The 15,803-nt window shown below is 39.4% G+C and overlaps 1 protein-coding gene across 1 annotated transcript; it reads left to right on the forward strand.

Moving 5' to 3' along the window:
• Positions 1-3,788: 3,788 nt before the first annotated feature.
• On the forward strand, positions 3,789-14,034 carry LOC131848667 (cell division cycle protein 16 homolog). The gene is made up of 12 exons (XM_059198591.1): positions 3,789-3,934; positions 4,250-4,413; positions 6,482-6,614; positions 7,061-7,223; positions 7,674-7,834; positions 8,887-9,169; positions 9,470-9,606; positions 9,914-10,042; positions 10,181-10,387; positions 11,362-11,638; positions 12,446-12,606; positions 13,526-14,034. Exons 1-11 carry the CDS (start codon positions 3,851-3,853, stop codon positions 12,580-12,582), a joined length of 1,875 nt encoding a protein of 624 aa, XP_059054574.1. The 5' UTR covers positions 3,789-3,850; the 3' UTR covers positions 12,583-12,606; positions 13,526-14,034.
• The last annotated feature ends 1,769 nt before the right edge of the window (positions 14,035-15,803 follow it).

The raw sequence follows: 15,803 nt of genomic DNA on the forward strand, positions 1-15,803 counted from the left end.
AAATAATATATAATAAAGGACTGAGTATACCACCTTGTGATACTCCTACATGAGATAAGCGAGGACCTATACATGAAACATTACTAACTTTAACGTATAATTTTCGACCATTCATAAAATTATATAACCATATTGCTAGTTTATTTGAAACTCCGGCAGAAATTAAGATATCTGCCAAAATCTTCGGATTTACATTATTGAATGCACCCACTATATCCAGAAAAATTGCTACCAAATGTTGATTATTTTCTAAAGCTTTCTTAATATCGATATAAAAATGCCCTAAGCTTTCCCGAGCTGAAAATCCTCGTCTGAATCCAAATTGATTCGACGGCAATAGATTTTGAGACTCGAAATAAAACTCTAGTCTTTGTTTAAGCAATTGTTCAAAAACTTTTCCTATACACGATGTTAATGTAATGGGCCGATAAGAATCAGCAACATATAAATTTTTAAGGCTTTAACACAGGAATAAGATAATCTGTTTTCCATTCTTTTGGAATTATAGAGTTATACCATAATAAATTTATAATAATTAAGAAGGTATTTAAATTGTTACCATTTAATGCTTTCAACATTTTGTATGAAATATTATCCAACCCAACTGCTGTGTCCCTTCTTGATTTTAATGCTGATTGAAGCTCTGCTAATTTGAAAGGTTTATCAAAGAAAATATCTTTAGCTTTATCAGAATTGTTAGGAACTGTTGTAAAAGGGCTCGCAACGTAATCTGGAGTATATTTGTGTAAAAATTCATTTAACCACATATCATCGTTACCTGAGTTGTAAGTGCGAGGTTTATTTATATATTTCTTATTAAATTTTCGAACTTTTGTCCAAACATTAGATATAGAAGTGGTTCTGTTTAAATTAGAACAGTATTCATGCCAACTTTGTAAACGCACAGTTTTAATAGTAAGTTTTTTTTCCGCTTGCAATCTTTTAAACTTAATATAATTATCTGTGGTAGGATCATATTTAAAATCTATATATGCTTGTTTACTTTTACGAACAGCTGTTGCACAAGTGTCATTCCACCATGGTACTGGAGGATGCTTATATTTTGATAGTTTAGAATTGCTAGAAGAATTACAATTGTATTGTTTTTGATGTGCCGATGAACTCTTATTTAGAACAATATCAATAGAATTTAAAATAATATTACAAAAAGTGTCATATGTTGAACACGGATCGCTCTCATTGACAGAAAAGCCTTGTAATTTGGAATTAACAATTTTACTGTAATTGTCCCAGTTTACAAGTCGCAAGTTACGCCGATTTACTGGAACTGATACACAATTATTTGCTCCTTTACAAGAAAAATTGGAATATTGTAAATTTAATTGTGTTATTGTTGGCAAATGATAACTGCCTAACGGATCTTCGTAAACATACCAGTTACATGAAAGGGATAAAGAAGGACTAACTATGGTTAAATCCAAGCCATTTGGCTTCCAAATATGACTACCTACAGTAGTGACATGACCATCGTTTAATAAAACTAGGTTACATTCATCTAAAGTTTCTAAAATATCTCTACCTCTGGGTTTAATTGAATCACAACCCCAAATGGTGTGATGTGCATTAAAATCACCAGCAATTATAAAAGGCTTAGGAGTATTATTTACAAAGTTAACAAGTTTAGATTTTGTGAAAGGTACTGAACAATTGGTGGGGCAATAAATAGTAGCTAATGATATTTTTTCATTGTTTATAATGATCTGAATGACTAAAGTTTGTATTGAATCGTCAGAAAACATATTAATTCTATTATAATGAAGGTTTTCATGTATGATAATAGCAACACCGTTGTGGTAATTACCTGAGTCATTGCGTTCTATTTTATAACCCTTTATTTTTAATTTATGATGTGGCCGAAGCCAAGTTTCACATAAAAGTGCAATATGTATGTTATTACTGTAAAGAAAATGTGTGAGTAAATGTCGATTGCTCAGCAGACTTTGAGCGTTCCACTGAGCTATATTTAAATTATTTAAGGTGAATTTTGAGAGCTAATGTTTTTGTTACTGAAATTTTCAGTAAGAATGTCTAATAAATTTTTTGTGCAAATTGAAGTATTTTGAGTTTTATTTAATGTAATCAATTTTACTATGGACTCTACTAAGAGACCAAGAGATTTATCATCATTTTTAAGAAAAGAAATCAAATCATTATTATATTTATTCTGTCTAGTACCTAGTGATGGGAAAGATTTAAATACATCTGCATATGAAGATGTTTGAGCTTTGTTTCTGTTTTCTATAATTTTTTTTTGTTTGATTGGACATTTGGAGGAAATACTAACATGATTACCATCGCAATGGAAACATTTGGCATTTTCTACTGGTGTATCGCATATTTTAAAATTATGACTTCCTTTGCATATGGAGCATGTCTCTGCATTTTTACAATATTTAGCTAGATGTCCATACCTCAAACAACGGAAGCACTGCTTCACAGGAGCGATGTATGGTGATATATCGTGTCGCCATCCTTCAAGGTCCACATAATCTGGAAGAACTGAAGCTGCAAAAGTGATTGCTATGGTCTGAGTTGGCTGTAGAAAAAAGTTAGTATCATTTTTAACTTTACGTAGAAACCGCCGAACACATATAATTTTTTTATAACTTGATATCATGGTATATATCTTCTTATTGGATAGGTTTAATGGGACATTCCTAATGACTCCTGTAACTTCTGTGGATCCAGCTGGTATACTCGCTTTAAATTGGTATTCTTTAAGAAAGGTAAAATTATTTAGGAAAGCATTTGCAAGGCCAGGTTTCTCAAAATATACTCCTATTTTATACTTATTTAAGCTTCTGAGATACTTGACTCCTTTATTAAACCTTTTTAAACAAGATGAAAGAGATAGAAGGTCTCTAGAGCCTATTATAGTTTTAGGGTCACTAGACTCAACGAATACAACGAATTCAGTTGCACCGGAATCCTCTGGATAACGTCTATGATAATCCGTGACAAAATAAGTTTTATACAGTTCTTTCTGATCTAATTCCACTTCGTCAGATTCGGATGAAGTTGAAGATTTGCAGTCACTATCTGGATCATCTGGAGATACAGGCTTTTTACGCTTTCTTCTACTCTTCCCCATGTTGTGGGTTATTTATTTTATTTTAACCACAATATATACGATATATAATTGAATAAACCAAATAAAATATAATAAAATTTTTAAAATAGCGCGCTTCCTTTCAAGCGTTCCCGCGCTTTTCCTGTCAGTCATTTGAATTGACAGCCGACGACGGTAGTAATTTGTATATATTATAGGTAATATAAGTGGTTTTCTGCAGTTTTAGAAGAAAAAAACATATTTATCAGTACTTTTTAGTTACATTAAAATGTATTATATAAGTAAGCTTAATTTAACATGTACATATATAATTAGTAAAAACAATTTTGTTTTAGATAATATAAGCTATTTTCACTGTGGTTTTATTTATCTTAAACTAACAATGACAATTACTTATTTCCATTAATCTACCAAAAATACACACTATCGCAGTATCGAATCTTAGTATAGCACGGTGCAACTCAAATAACAAATCATTTACATATAAAGATAATAATTGCGGTAGAACTTAAGAGCCTATTCTTCCAAATTAAAAAATATCAATGTCATTTTGACATTTACTTTTTATTACACAGATCTTATTCATTTTGTTTAATTTACAATTTACCTGTGAAATTTACCGGCGCCAACCCGAAAAATCTTATTTGAATTATTATTTTTACAGTTCTATTTACCTAAGACTCATATGTACTATATATATATTTCTCATATTTAGCGCAAAAGTAAACGTGTTCAAATCTTATATTTGTAATAACTGTAATGGCCAAATCAGAGTCTGCAGCTAGTACAGAATGCTTCAACATTGAGTTTATGCGATCACTAGTGAAACAATACTCTGAATTAGTAAGTTGTTTGTTATTCTTTTTAATGTTAAAACAAGCTATCTGGCCTGACTGTTTTAAAATAACAAAATAACCTTACATCATATCAAATTTTATTAAGATGAGTTTAGATTTATTGTGTATAAAAAGTAGAAGATGTGCATCATCTATTAATGGAATGTGATGGGAATCGAGGAGGGAGGATGTATTTGGATTTAGTGTATTAGAGTTACAGATCTTCTACAGACTGCCCGACATTTCTTATTTAATTATAGGGATCATAAGCATTATACCAATTGGAAATGGTATCAATATTTTAATCATTAATTCTATTTAGGGACAATGGACAAGTGCACTATTTTGGGCTGATGTGGCCGCATCTGCTAGCAGTGCTGGGGGGCAGGCCAGTGGAGACGACATCTGGCTCCTCGCCAGTGCAATGCTGGCTCGTGGTGAACTCCACAGAGCAGCATATGCAGTAACATCGAGAGCTCTACACAGGTTAGTGCTCAGTTATGTTTTAATAAATACGACATGAACAAATTAGCTTTAAAGTTTCTAGATGCCAGTGATGAGGTATTACGTCTGAAGAGGATACCCTCTCTACATACCCTCCAGACATACGTCTGGCCAAAATATAAATACATATACGCAATAAAATTTTGATTTGGTTTGATTGAAATGATTCACATCAATGGTTGACATATCCCTAAAAAATAATAATATCAATGTATCTGAATATAGCTGATGGCAGATAGAAAGAGAAAAGAAGAAAAAAGTTATGTCTTAATAATGGCAGTGAGTAAGGCTAACACAAGGGCAGTAGCTGGACCAACATGGAGAAGATTGCTTTGCTTTCTTGATTCAATTATTTTAGAAATATGAAAGCGTAGCGGGTTTTGTATTAATTGCCGCATGCATTCTTATGTGAAATGTGAATACTATAAACATCAGATGGCAATTGTGAGTAGCTATGACATGGTCTGGTGTTTTGAGTAGTCATGCTCACTAAAATGTCCAGACTTGTGGCGGCGTGGTGGGCCGGGTCATTGGGCTCCCTAAAATATGGTCGAGCGCAGTGATGGCTGGCTCATCCGTCATACTCGTGAACGGGTGCTGCTTGTAGGGACTGGTCTGCTCTAATCACTATGACTGATTTCCTCTTATTAATTGTTTAACCAGTTGGTTATGTATTCAATATTTTTTTCTTTTTGAGTATTTAATTGAATTAGTGCTAATCGGTGGTTTGTATTCACACACTTAAACTTAAATTGTAAGTAAGAATAAATTATTTAAAAGAGCAACACACAAGTTTCTTGCTTGTTCTTCTTGTGATGAGACAGCATTCCGAATGAGCGGTAGATTAAAAAAAAAAAAATGTTATGACTATTCAAAAGTGCTTCAATGTAAGTTTATTTGAATAAATGATTTTCTATTCTATTCTATTCTATTCTATTCTAGAATGAGTTGGACAGAGGAATATGGAGTTTTTTGGCGGAGGCCGATGTCTCTTATCATAAGACATCGGCCTATTGAATCTAGGCAGTGAAATAATAAATAAAAAAACCAACTTTAATTTTATCATCAGTACAAAGGCTATAAATGAATAAAATAAAATATGTCTTAATAATACAAAGATGAAAAAAGGTTGTAACCTCATAAGGTGCAATGTACTTGAAAATGCGAACATACCAATTAGCATTCCTAAAGTATCTAAAAAATACTCGAATTCTCGGCTACTTGAACAAATACTCCAATAGACTACTGCTATTGAGTAAAAACAACATATACATGATTACTAGGGCCCTCACAGGACACTGCAAAGTAAACAAACATATGGCAAAACTAGGCCTATGCATGACAAAAATCTGCAGATTCTGCCAAACTGAAGAGGAAATGCCACTACACATCCTATGCGGTTGTAACCCACTCATGCATAAACGAAATATCTCCTTTGGAAAGTTTACACTCTTTCCCGAGGAGATAGAAATCATCGCTCCTAAGAATATGATTCAATTCTTGTCCCTGACGGGTCCTGACGGGAATGGGAGATTGCTACCAAGAGCAAACTCTGAATAAGGGCAAGTAAAATAGATCTATGTAGTTCGCAGTGCTACAGTGTATAATAGCCCAAACGACCCATAATCTAAATAATTATGTAATAAACTACAGTTGTTTTTGTCACCAAAAAATAATGCCTTCTGTTGCCTGTTATTGTGGGTCCCAAATCAGATGATGTTGAACAGTATATTGTTTATTAGGCTTTCCATTTATTTAAACATAATATAGCTTGTCTGTTATGGGTTAAAGATCAAAATTAAGTCATGGAGGTCAACCTGGTAACCATACAATGTACCATACATTGCTAGCAATGGGGTCAAGAGTCCACATTACTAACAACTCTCTTCTTATTTTACATGTTGTCTACTTCTACTACTTCTTACCAGATGGCGTTGTACAAAATATATACATTGTACACATACATTTTTGTAAAAATTGCTTAGCACTAAATGGTTTAAAAATTATCAGCTAAAAGAATGAAAATGACAAACAGCATTTCTTTGTACAGGAGACATTTGTTGTGCCTTGGTGTGGTGATGCGAGCGTACCTCGCCGCCAAAGAGCCAGCGACGGCGCTCAACATGCTGGACGAGTGTGATCCAGCTCTACTCGAACCTCGGAATACGGATCAAACACATAATGTGAGTTACTTCTTTTAATTCCAAAGCCCAAATGAGATTAGTGATTTTGGAACGTCTGGTGTCTCCCTAGACACAGTAGAGTTGAGTTGTGAAGTTTTCTTGAGTATAAAATACAGAAATACATTTTTTTGCATAAATACCTATGTAGTATGTATAAAAAACACAGGATGATACAAACAATTAGAGATATTAGTACAAATATTTGCAGTGTACAATGAATCAAGAGAAATCAAACCCTGGATCATCGGAAGTAAAAAGTTGTGCTAATCTTTTGACTAGTGGTGACTGTGTATGCTATAAATGTAAGCCTAAGTCTGCCTCATAATATGACCTCCTCATACGTCGTCGTACACGTCAAAATGTTCCTAAAATGGTAATAAACAGACATGTATATTAGTATAGATTTCTTATGTTTACTTAAGTAATTTGGTTTGTATCATTTACAGCGAGCACTCGCTGGCGTGCTGGTGTGGCAGGCTCGAGCACTGTCATCGCTGGAGCGCCGCGAGGCAGCCGCTGAAGCGCTAGCTGCAGCGTTGCGCGCCGACTGTGCTAACTACGAAGCGCTCGATCTGTTATTGGATCAGCACGCACTCACGCCCAGGCAAGGTTTGTTTGTTTGTATCGTATTCATTAAGCGCTGTTACCGCTTGAATTGAGACTATAAGTTTGAGAAACTAATGTTTCATATATACGTCGCATATTTAAAATTAAAAAAAAAACAAACTTGTAAATAATGGTTGACGTCTCGCCTTGTGGCAACCGTCGCCTACATAGAAGAAGAGGATGGATGGAAGAAGATGGAAATCACGTCAACATGCGTCGCCACTAGGGAGGACTGTAATGTTATGTAATTTATCTGTCTAATGTATCTCACCTTCCAACTACACTGTAAAAGACAGGATACAAAATATATGCAGAAAGATTTATGATCTTTCAAAGAATGCAGATATCGGAAGATCATAAAATGTAGATATTGAAAGACATAAAATGTAGATATTGAAAGTCATAAAATGTATTAGATACTTGTTCGTGGGTATATGAAAGTGTCGTCAGCAGAATTGGAGCTGATCTCGTCGCTGGCGGTGAGCACGCAGCTGGGCCCGGCGGAGGGCGCGCTGGTGCGACGCGCCTACCGCCAGCGGGCGCTCCGCTACACGCCCGAGCCCGCCGCCCGACCGCCGGGGCCTCCGGGGCCCGACGAACCCGCACTCGGATCGGTATACCAATACAAATATCTTTGTTCATGCAGGTCTATCACGAGCTCATGTCAAATCTACTGTCGGTTCGAAGCGCTTCCGGCGAAAGAACTGACAAGAAACTCATCTGTTATTATTTGGTTGTAAAATACAGATTTATTATTCAATTTAAATCAGGAAGAATAGAGTGATCGCCCGCATAACCCATTGCGATTATTTCAAAAGAAAATTCTGCAATTCTGACTACATAGAGATTAACCCCGCGTCCCCTACACTCAGTGGCGTAGTTAGGTAGCAAGGGCCTGGGGCAAATAAAAAAATGGGGCCCAGCAGTGGGGCCTTACATCATAGTTTTATTAAAACGAACATATATCTATCCATCAAATTGACAACACTGCCAATCCACAGAAAGAATTTAGGGGTATTCCGAAGTTATAACTTTCGAATTTCTCTCAACTAAGTTGTTATGAATAAAGTCGGGTTGCAACCTGTTCTTCAAAAGTTCAGTTCGATTGAAAGTTTCTGCTAAGGCTTCGAGAGCCCTCTGAACTTGAGGGCCCCGGGGCCACCTCACTGCCTACACCACACCATACCGCGCAATAATGGGGCGCCCACACCGGTACCCCCGGTCCTCCCTTCGATTGATCCCGCGTCCAACGGGGATCTAAATTACGACAACCCCAGACGAGATTCGAACCCCAAGCGGTACCCTCGGACTGAAGGTGTATATGTCAGACGGGAGTCGGCCTTCGGCTGCTACATAAGTACTTCTACGGGTTTGGAGTGCCATCTGCACTCGTGACTTATCGTCTTAAAATTTTTGGGACTACTCTAATGCTGTCGCCCGCAGCTTCACCGGACGATAGGGCGCGAGTGCAGCTGGCACTCTAAACCCGCGGAAGGACTTATGGAGCTGCTGAAGGCCAACGATCGATATTACGACGGTCGAGCCGAGGCCGCCCTGCCCGATCTCGGCTCGGGCCGTCGTAATATCGATCCCCGTTTGAATCGGACGGGGGATCGATCGGAGGCTGCGGCCGACGGTATTAGAGTAGTCCCAAATAACGTGGCAGGGGGCGGAGGCGGAGGCGGAGACGGAGGCGGCGGCGGAGGCGGTGCGCGCGCGCACGCTGGAGGCGGCGGCGGCGCGCGCGCGGCGGCTGGCGGCGGGCGGGCGCTGGCGGGCCGCGCTGGGGGCGCTGGCGGAGCCCTGGGCCGCCGCCGCCGACCGCGTGGCCTGCCTCGTCGAGCTGCGCCGCAGCGCCGAGCTGTTCGCGTTCGCGCACGAGCTCGTCGACGCCTACCCGCACGACTGGACCTCCTGGTTCGCGGTCGGGTGCTACTACTACCTCATAGGTACTATATGTTTATTCGTGTGGAGTCAGAGGTGATTACGATCTATAATAAATCTTGAAATAGTATAAAATATAGTTCCTGCCTGTAATTTTAATGCAGATTTCGGCGATAGATAGAAGAATTTGTGAGGGAGATATAACAAATACATATTACATAAAAAAGTGAAAAACATTGTGTATTTTTAGCTTGAAACTATAGTAAGTGCTCATGAAATACATTCAATTCAAAAATTGTTTAGAAATACATTTTATATACAGAGCATCGTGAATGGAAATACATACTATCATAAAAATGTGACAGGTAAGAGCGAGTTCGCGAGACGCTACCTAAGCAAGGCGAAAACCCTGGAACCCGGAGCTGGATGTGTGTGGCTCGCGTACGGGCACAGCTTTGCAGCAGACAACGAACACGATCAGGCAATGGCGGCCTATTTTAAGGTTAGCTAAAGAAAATATTTTTTCTATTAGTTGTCTAGTACTCATAATACAAATTCTGCTTAACTTTAGTCTGCTTAAGTTAGAATGATACTTTAAAAGAGCAACACGCAAGTTTTTTGCTCCTTCTTGTGATGAGAAAGCTTTTCGAATGAGCGGTAGATTAAAAGACAGATAACTATGACTATTAAAAAGTGTTCGAATTAAGTTAAACTATTTTCTATTCTATTCTATTTTTAAAAATAGCGATGAGTATGAGATGGGTTCTTACTCAATTCAGTTGTAGTTTAATGTTAAGTATTGTGTTTAGGCGAGCCAGTTGATGAGTGGTTGCCACCTGCCGCCGCTGTACGTGGGCGTGGAGTGTTCGCTGCTCAATAACCCGCCCATGTGCGCCAAGTTCCTCGCCAGGGCGGCCGCGCTCCACACCGGAAACGATGTAACTATATGCATTTTGTTTATATTGGATCAAACTGTGACGCTGCATGGATCTTTTCTTGTCGTTGTGGTTGTTAAAGTTACCGGTGGAACTCTTACAAAATATAATGTTAATATGTGCTTCTGGTTGCACATTAAGACATCGGAGCCGTCGGGCGGCGAGCTGGACCCGGAGGCGGAGGTGGAGAACAAGGGGCGGTGGGAGTGCGTGGTGCGCTGCGTGGAGGAACCGCACGTGGCGCACGAGGCGGGGGTGGCGGCCTTCGCGGCCGGGGACCTGCGGGCCGCGCGCGTGCTGCTGGGCCGCGCGCTGGACGCCGCGCGCGGGGACCGGCCCCTCGACCAGGTGAGAGGAGGCCGGGGACCTGCGGGCCGCGCGCGTGCTGCTGGGCCGCGCGCTGGACGCCGCGCGCGGGGACCGGCCCCTCGACCAGGTGAGAGGAGGCCGGGGACCTGCGGGCCGCGCGCGTGCTGCTGGGCCGCGCGCTGGACGCCGCGCGCGGGGACCGGCCCCTCGACCAGGTGAGAGGAGGCCGGGGACCTGCGGGCCGCGCGCCTGCTGGGCCGCGCGCGCGCGCGCCCCTCGCTGCTGGGCCGCGCGCTGCTGGGCCGCGCGCTGGACGCCGCGCGCGGGGACCGGCCCCTCGACCAGGTGAGAGGAGGCCGGGGACCTGCGGGCCGCGCGCGTGCTGCTGGGCCGCGCGCTGGACGCCGCGCGCGGGGACCGGCCCCTCGACCAGGTGAGAGGAGGCCGGGGACCTGCGGGCCGCGCGCGTGCTGAAGGGTGGTAGAATCACTATCTCGAATTTACTATTGAATATTGAAGAAGATGAATTTATGACTTAATAAAAAATAGTTTAATTAGATATACAGATTAAATCTTTATTCGTATATTCAGAGTACAAAAGAATTTAATAAAGAAGTGTAGTGTAGTGACATAAGAATAATAATAATAATAAAAAAACAATACATTTACAAATAAAATAAGAACATAAAAAATAACATTAAAGTACATATTAGGTGCCACAGGGATATGGAAGGGTTGAGCTAATCAGCGAATAATTTGCTCAACGAGCAAAACACTGATTTTCATTCTCAGTACTGTGGTAGTGTGAACGCATGCAGAGACACATCACTTAACAATCTTAATGTTACCCTAATATATACGAATTACAAAGACCCCGCGTCGTTCTGTTACACGCCGTACTATCACCCAGTGATTTCCAATACCCGACTTGCCAGTACCGTCCTAAAACTTGTGACGTCACCAAACGTAGCCGGTAGTAACGAGAGGCGTGTGCGTGTGTGTGCGAGGTGTAGCTGGGCGCGCGGTGGGCGGCCACGCTGGACGCGCTGGGGCACGCGACGCGCGCGCTGGGCGGGCGGCGCGAGGCGCTCGAGTGGCACGAGCGGGCGCTGGCGCTGCGCCCCACGCGCGCGCGCTCGCACGCCGCCCGCGGCCTGTGCCTGGCGCTGCTCCGCCGCGAGCGGGAGGCCGCGCGCGCGCTGCACCACGCGCTCGCGCTCGACGCCGACGACGTGGTCGCGCACGCGCTGCTCGACGCGGTCATCGACCGCCTCGACGTGGACTCGCAAGGTACTCATCGCCGCTTGTGCTGCTAGTGGACAGTGTTTAAATTTATATTATTTATATATGGAGCTGTGTGCGCCTCGATTAACGGACGAGAGTTGCCAGCTAATAAATTTAATGTCGCTACGAATAAAATAAATATAGTGTTTCCAACAATTGGTAAATCGAAAAGTTCATTATGGAAAGTACTTAGTATCTTCTATGTACACTCTATGTAATGGAAATGGTAAAGAAGCCGACGGTTCGCACGATGAATGAACTTTATATGTATAAATACACATCACCTCGATAAAGAATGGTAGATAAACTAACAATAGAAATGGTAAACTCTAAAACCTCACTACAGAAAGCCTAATGTTGTCTATGTATATTGTATATGTACACATCACAAGGACGGTAGGTATAGCGAAAAATAAGACGAGCAAAAATGGGTCGAAAGATTTAAATTTCTAAGACAATGTAAATTATTACTGAATTTCTGTTTTTATTAATGTGTAATCTAAATTATGTCAATGAAGATTGTTTCTATTGTGTATGTGTATACCATATATATTGTATATACTATTTAATTATTTTAATTATCTGGACATGCTTGACCTATTTTTAATCAAGTTTTTCAGATATTTTGTTATATTTGTGAATAATAAATTCCTCGCGTACAGCATCGCGGATACAGCTAGTAACTTATAAATATTAGAAACATGCGCACGACTCGTTCTTTCCGTAGGCTACTGTTATAATATCACTTTTTGTCTGAGTCACTGTTCGTAGGCCGCCATCTTGTAAAACATTTCTAATTCTTTAATGGTACAGATGAAGAGATACCCCAGTTCCCGTTCCCGGAGCTGAACTTCTCGCCACACACGCCGGCCACGCCCACCGCCGCCGCTGACGTCACCGGCGCAGCTGACGTCACCAACATGGCCGACATGAGCATGAGCTTCGACTGAATTAACACCAGCGGTACTCGCACGGTACAGTGTACACACTCTTCTACAAATCTGCTCTGCTCTTAATATATTATTATTAACGCGAAAGTTTGTGAGTATAAATGTTTGTTACTCTTTCACGCAAAATCTACTGAACTAATTTTGATGAAACTTTACAGTTATGCATCAGAATAATATATAGGCTATGTTTTATATTGAAATTTAACGCCGAGCTTTAATATTGTTAATAGATCTAGATAATAGATAACTTAAGACTGATATCGATCACACAATATAGCTTTTAAATAAAAAATACACTAACTCATACCATCCGTTTGGAATATATTGCCACTATGGGGGTTTAAGCCCACAGTTCCGTGATAATGATATTAGTTGAACTATTGATTGATTGATGAGGGGTTTTGATAAATAAAACCGCCTTGATTGAATGCTACTCCAACACTGATTTTATTGATACAAAAAACGTAATGAGATGAAATTGTATGTTGGCAATTGAGTATTGCAGAATAAGCAGGCATGTGCGGGTAGGAGTGCCTCTGAAACCGCACTGTTCGGGAGAACAGTGCGGTGAAAATTATCGATTATTATGATACATACATATATATAATATTTTTATACATTTATATAATAGTTTAATATGTCTGTGGCTAAAGGCCTATATACTGTTCTCCGGAACAGTGCGGTTTCAGAGGCGCTTCAACCCGCGTACACTTAGATTGTGGAATGAACTTCATGCCGAGGTTTTCCCACGAGACTACAGACAGACTACAGCATGAGGTTTTTCAAGAAGGGTATATTAAGGTTTCTTAAGGGTCGGCAACGCGCATGCGATACCCCGTGGTGTTTCAGGCGTTCATAGGCTACGGTAACCATTTACCATCAGATGGGCCATATGCTTGATTGCCAACATCGTAGTATAAAAAAAAACCATTTGTCTAAACAGGTGCACCCACCATTAAGAAGACGACGTTTCCTGACGTCAGCTGGATGGAGTTATAGTAAAAAAACAAAAAGAAATGGATTTTAAGACAAGAATCAGACTCTTTGGTCATCTCCTGTCTCATTCTAACGGGGAACATAATAATAGCATTTGCATACGTGCACTAACGGTTTAAGCTGGCGGGGCCCCAGTGGAGGATGATAAGGTTAATATGAGGTCAGGTCAGTTAGTCCATCGTAGCAAATCGCCAGGTATTTATCACAACAGTTTCCAGGGGAACGCGTGGATGTCAGCCTGACAGTACATTGCTAGCATTTGCTTTTTTTTAGCATTTCTTAGCATTGCTGGGGTTATTAATACACGTTTTTTACTGCAATGAAATTGCTCTCTTTATGTATTCAAAGTAGGATTTTAAATTGCATTAATTTGCACATGTTTTGTAACTTGATGCCATATAATATTCTTAAAATATGTAATATGAATTTCAAGTATAATAAGCTTAATTGTAAGTGTGAGACTATTGTAAATAAAACTTGTAAATAAATTGTATTTATACAGTTCTGCTTTTTGTCTTGTCTCCTACAACTCTGTCTTTCCGAGATAAAATGTGGCCCCTCCTGATATCAATAGTAATAAGATTAGGTCAACTTTAATTAGTTAATTTGTTGCCATGGGATATAGTCTTGAGTGACGGTTTCTCTGAATAGAATCTATAGAAAATAATTTATTCAATAAACTTAAATTAAGCACTTGAATAATCCTAGTTATTTTTTAATCACCCGTAATTCAGAAAGCCATCTCTCACAAGGAGCAAGAAACTTGCGTGTTGCTCTTTTAAATAATCATTGCAACTTTATATTTCCAATTCGAAACGTGGGAACAAACTAGTACTACTTTATTAGGGTCCTGGGTCAGATATTAAATGCACTATATGATTAAATCAATCGTGATTGGAGCAGATTAGACCCTACAAGCAGCACTCGTTCACGAGTATGACGGATGAGCCATCACTGCGCCCGACCTTATTTTAGGGATCGACTAGGCCCATCACGTCGCCACATGTCTGGACATTTTAGTGCTCGTTACTTTCGAAGTCTAACTTTTAAGTTTGTTATTTTTATAAAATCCTTGATAAATAGGAACAGCGCCATCTAGACGACTTTAGAGATCTGAATAACTTACAGTCAGCTAATTCCACCGCCACTAAAAGAACATTGTAAAAACCAAAAATGTTGGATGGGAAAATATTGTTATTAATGTGGCCAAACCCAATTGCAGCAATGTACCTTATCTGGTCGATATCCAGAACGTTCTCTGGAAACCATAGCGGTAAATTGCTATTTGCCAAGATGGGTTAACTGACCAGGCTACATGCACATTTTATCATGGGAAAGTATTGAAATAAAGGTAAGAAATAAAATGTAAATTCAATTTTAATAAACATTTATTTCCTGATAACAAATTTAAAATCGAACAAGCACCGATTAAAATCAACGTTCAATATAAAGTACGCCTAAAACGCTAAAATCACGATTATAAGGTTATAAAAGCCCATTAAAAAGTTTAAAATGATCACTAATGGACAGCCTTGGTAAAACTATTTAAAATAGGAGATTTTCCTAATATAATAGAGGCACGTAAAATTTGTCTATGTAACATCCCTACGCGTTTAGCGTACTAATGAAATATTGATATCAAATCCTTTATTGCATATTGTTTACTAATATATATATAATTCATTAAGATTAATCTTAAGGTTGCAATCAAACTTATAATACAAAGAAACAAAGTTATATAATGATTAAACTTGCAAATTACTTGCAATGTAAACTTATACAAAAATTAAAATACACAATGTATATAAACCAAAACTTTCTTACAGAGGCACAAATCATCAAAAAACAATATCGCTTAATCGTGAACTGATCAACGGAAATTTTTGAAATTGACGTATGCAAAATTACGAACGGTAATATCGCTCAACTGATGCGGTTTTACACTATACCACTAAAAATCTGTAGTATATACATACGACAAAAAAATTCTGTAACTTGCTTGATTGTATACAAAATTAAATAGGAACTTTCACAAGTACCAACATATTAAACAAGAGTAATAAGAGCGTGTTCGTTGATATCGCTCAACTTTTATACACTAGATCTATTAAAAATGTATAACTGGTATATGCGACTGATCAACGAAAACTCCTGAAACTTGTACAAAATCTTCACAAGCGTATCAAAAGGGAAGTAGCTAGGTGTAGGTGGCGGCGCGCCCAACT

The sequence above is a fragment of the Achroia grisella genome, unplaced genomic scaffold (assembly GCF_030625045.1).
Source record: "Achroia grisella isolate CSIRO2021 unplaced genomic scaffold, CSIRO_AGI_Agris_v1 utg567, whole genome shotgun sequence".
In the NCBI taxonomy this organism is placed as follows: domain Eukaryota; kingdom Metazoa; phylum Arthropoda; class Insecta; order Lepidoptera; family Pyralidae; genus Achroia; species Achroia grisella.

Coding starts and splice junctions, on each gene's coding strand:
- LOC131848667 (XM_059198591.1), top strand. CDS start 3,851: ATGGCCAAATCAGAGTCTGCAGCTAGTACAGAATGCTTCAACATTGAG. Junction 6,615..7,060: donor ATACGGATCAAACACATAAT/GTGAGTTACTTC, acceptor TATCATTTACAG/CGAGCACTCGCTGGCGTGCT. Junction 7,835..8,886: donor ACGAACCCGCACTCGGATCG/GTATACCAATAC, acceptor ATAACGTGGCAG/GGGGCGGAGGCGGAGGCGGA.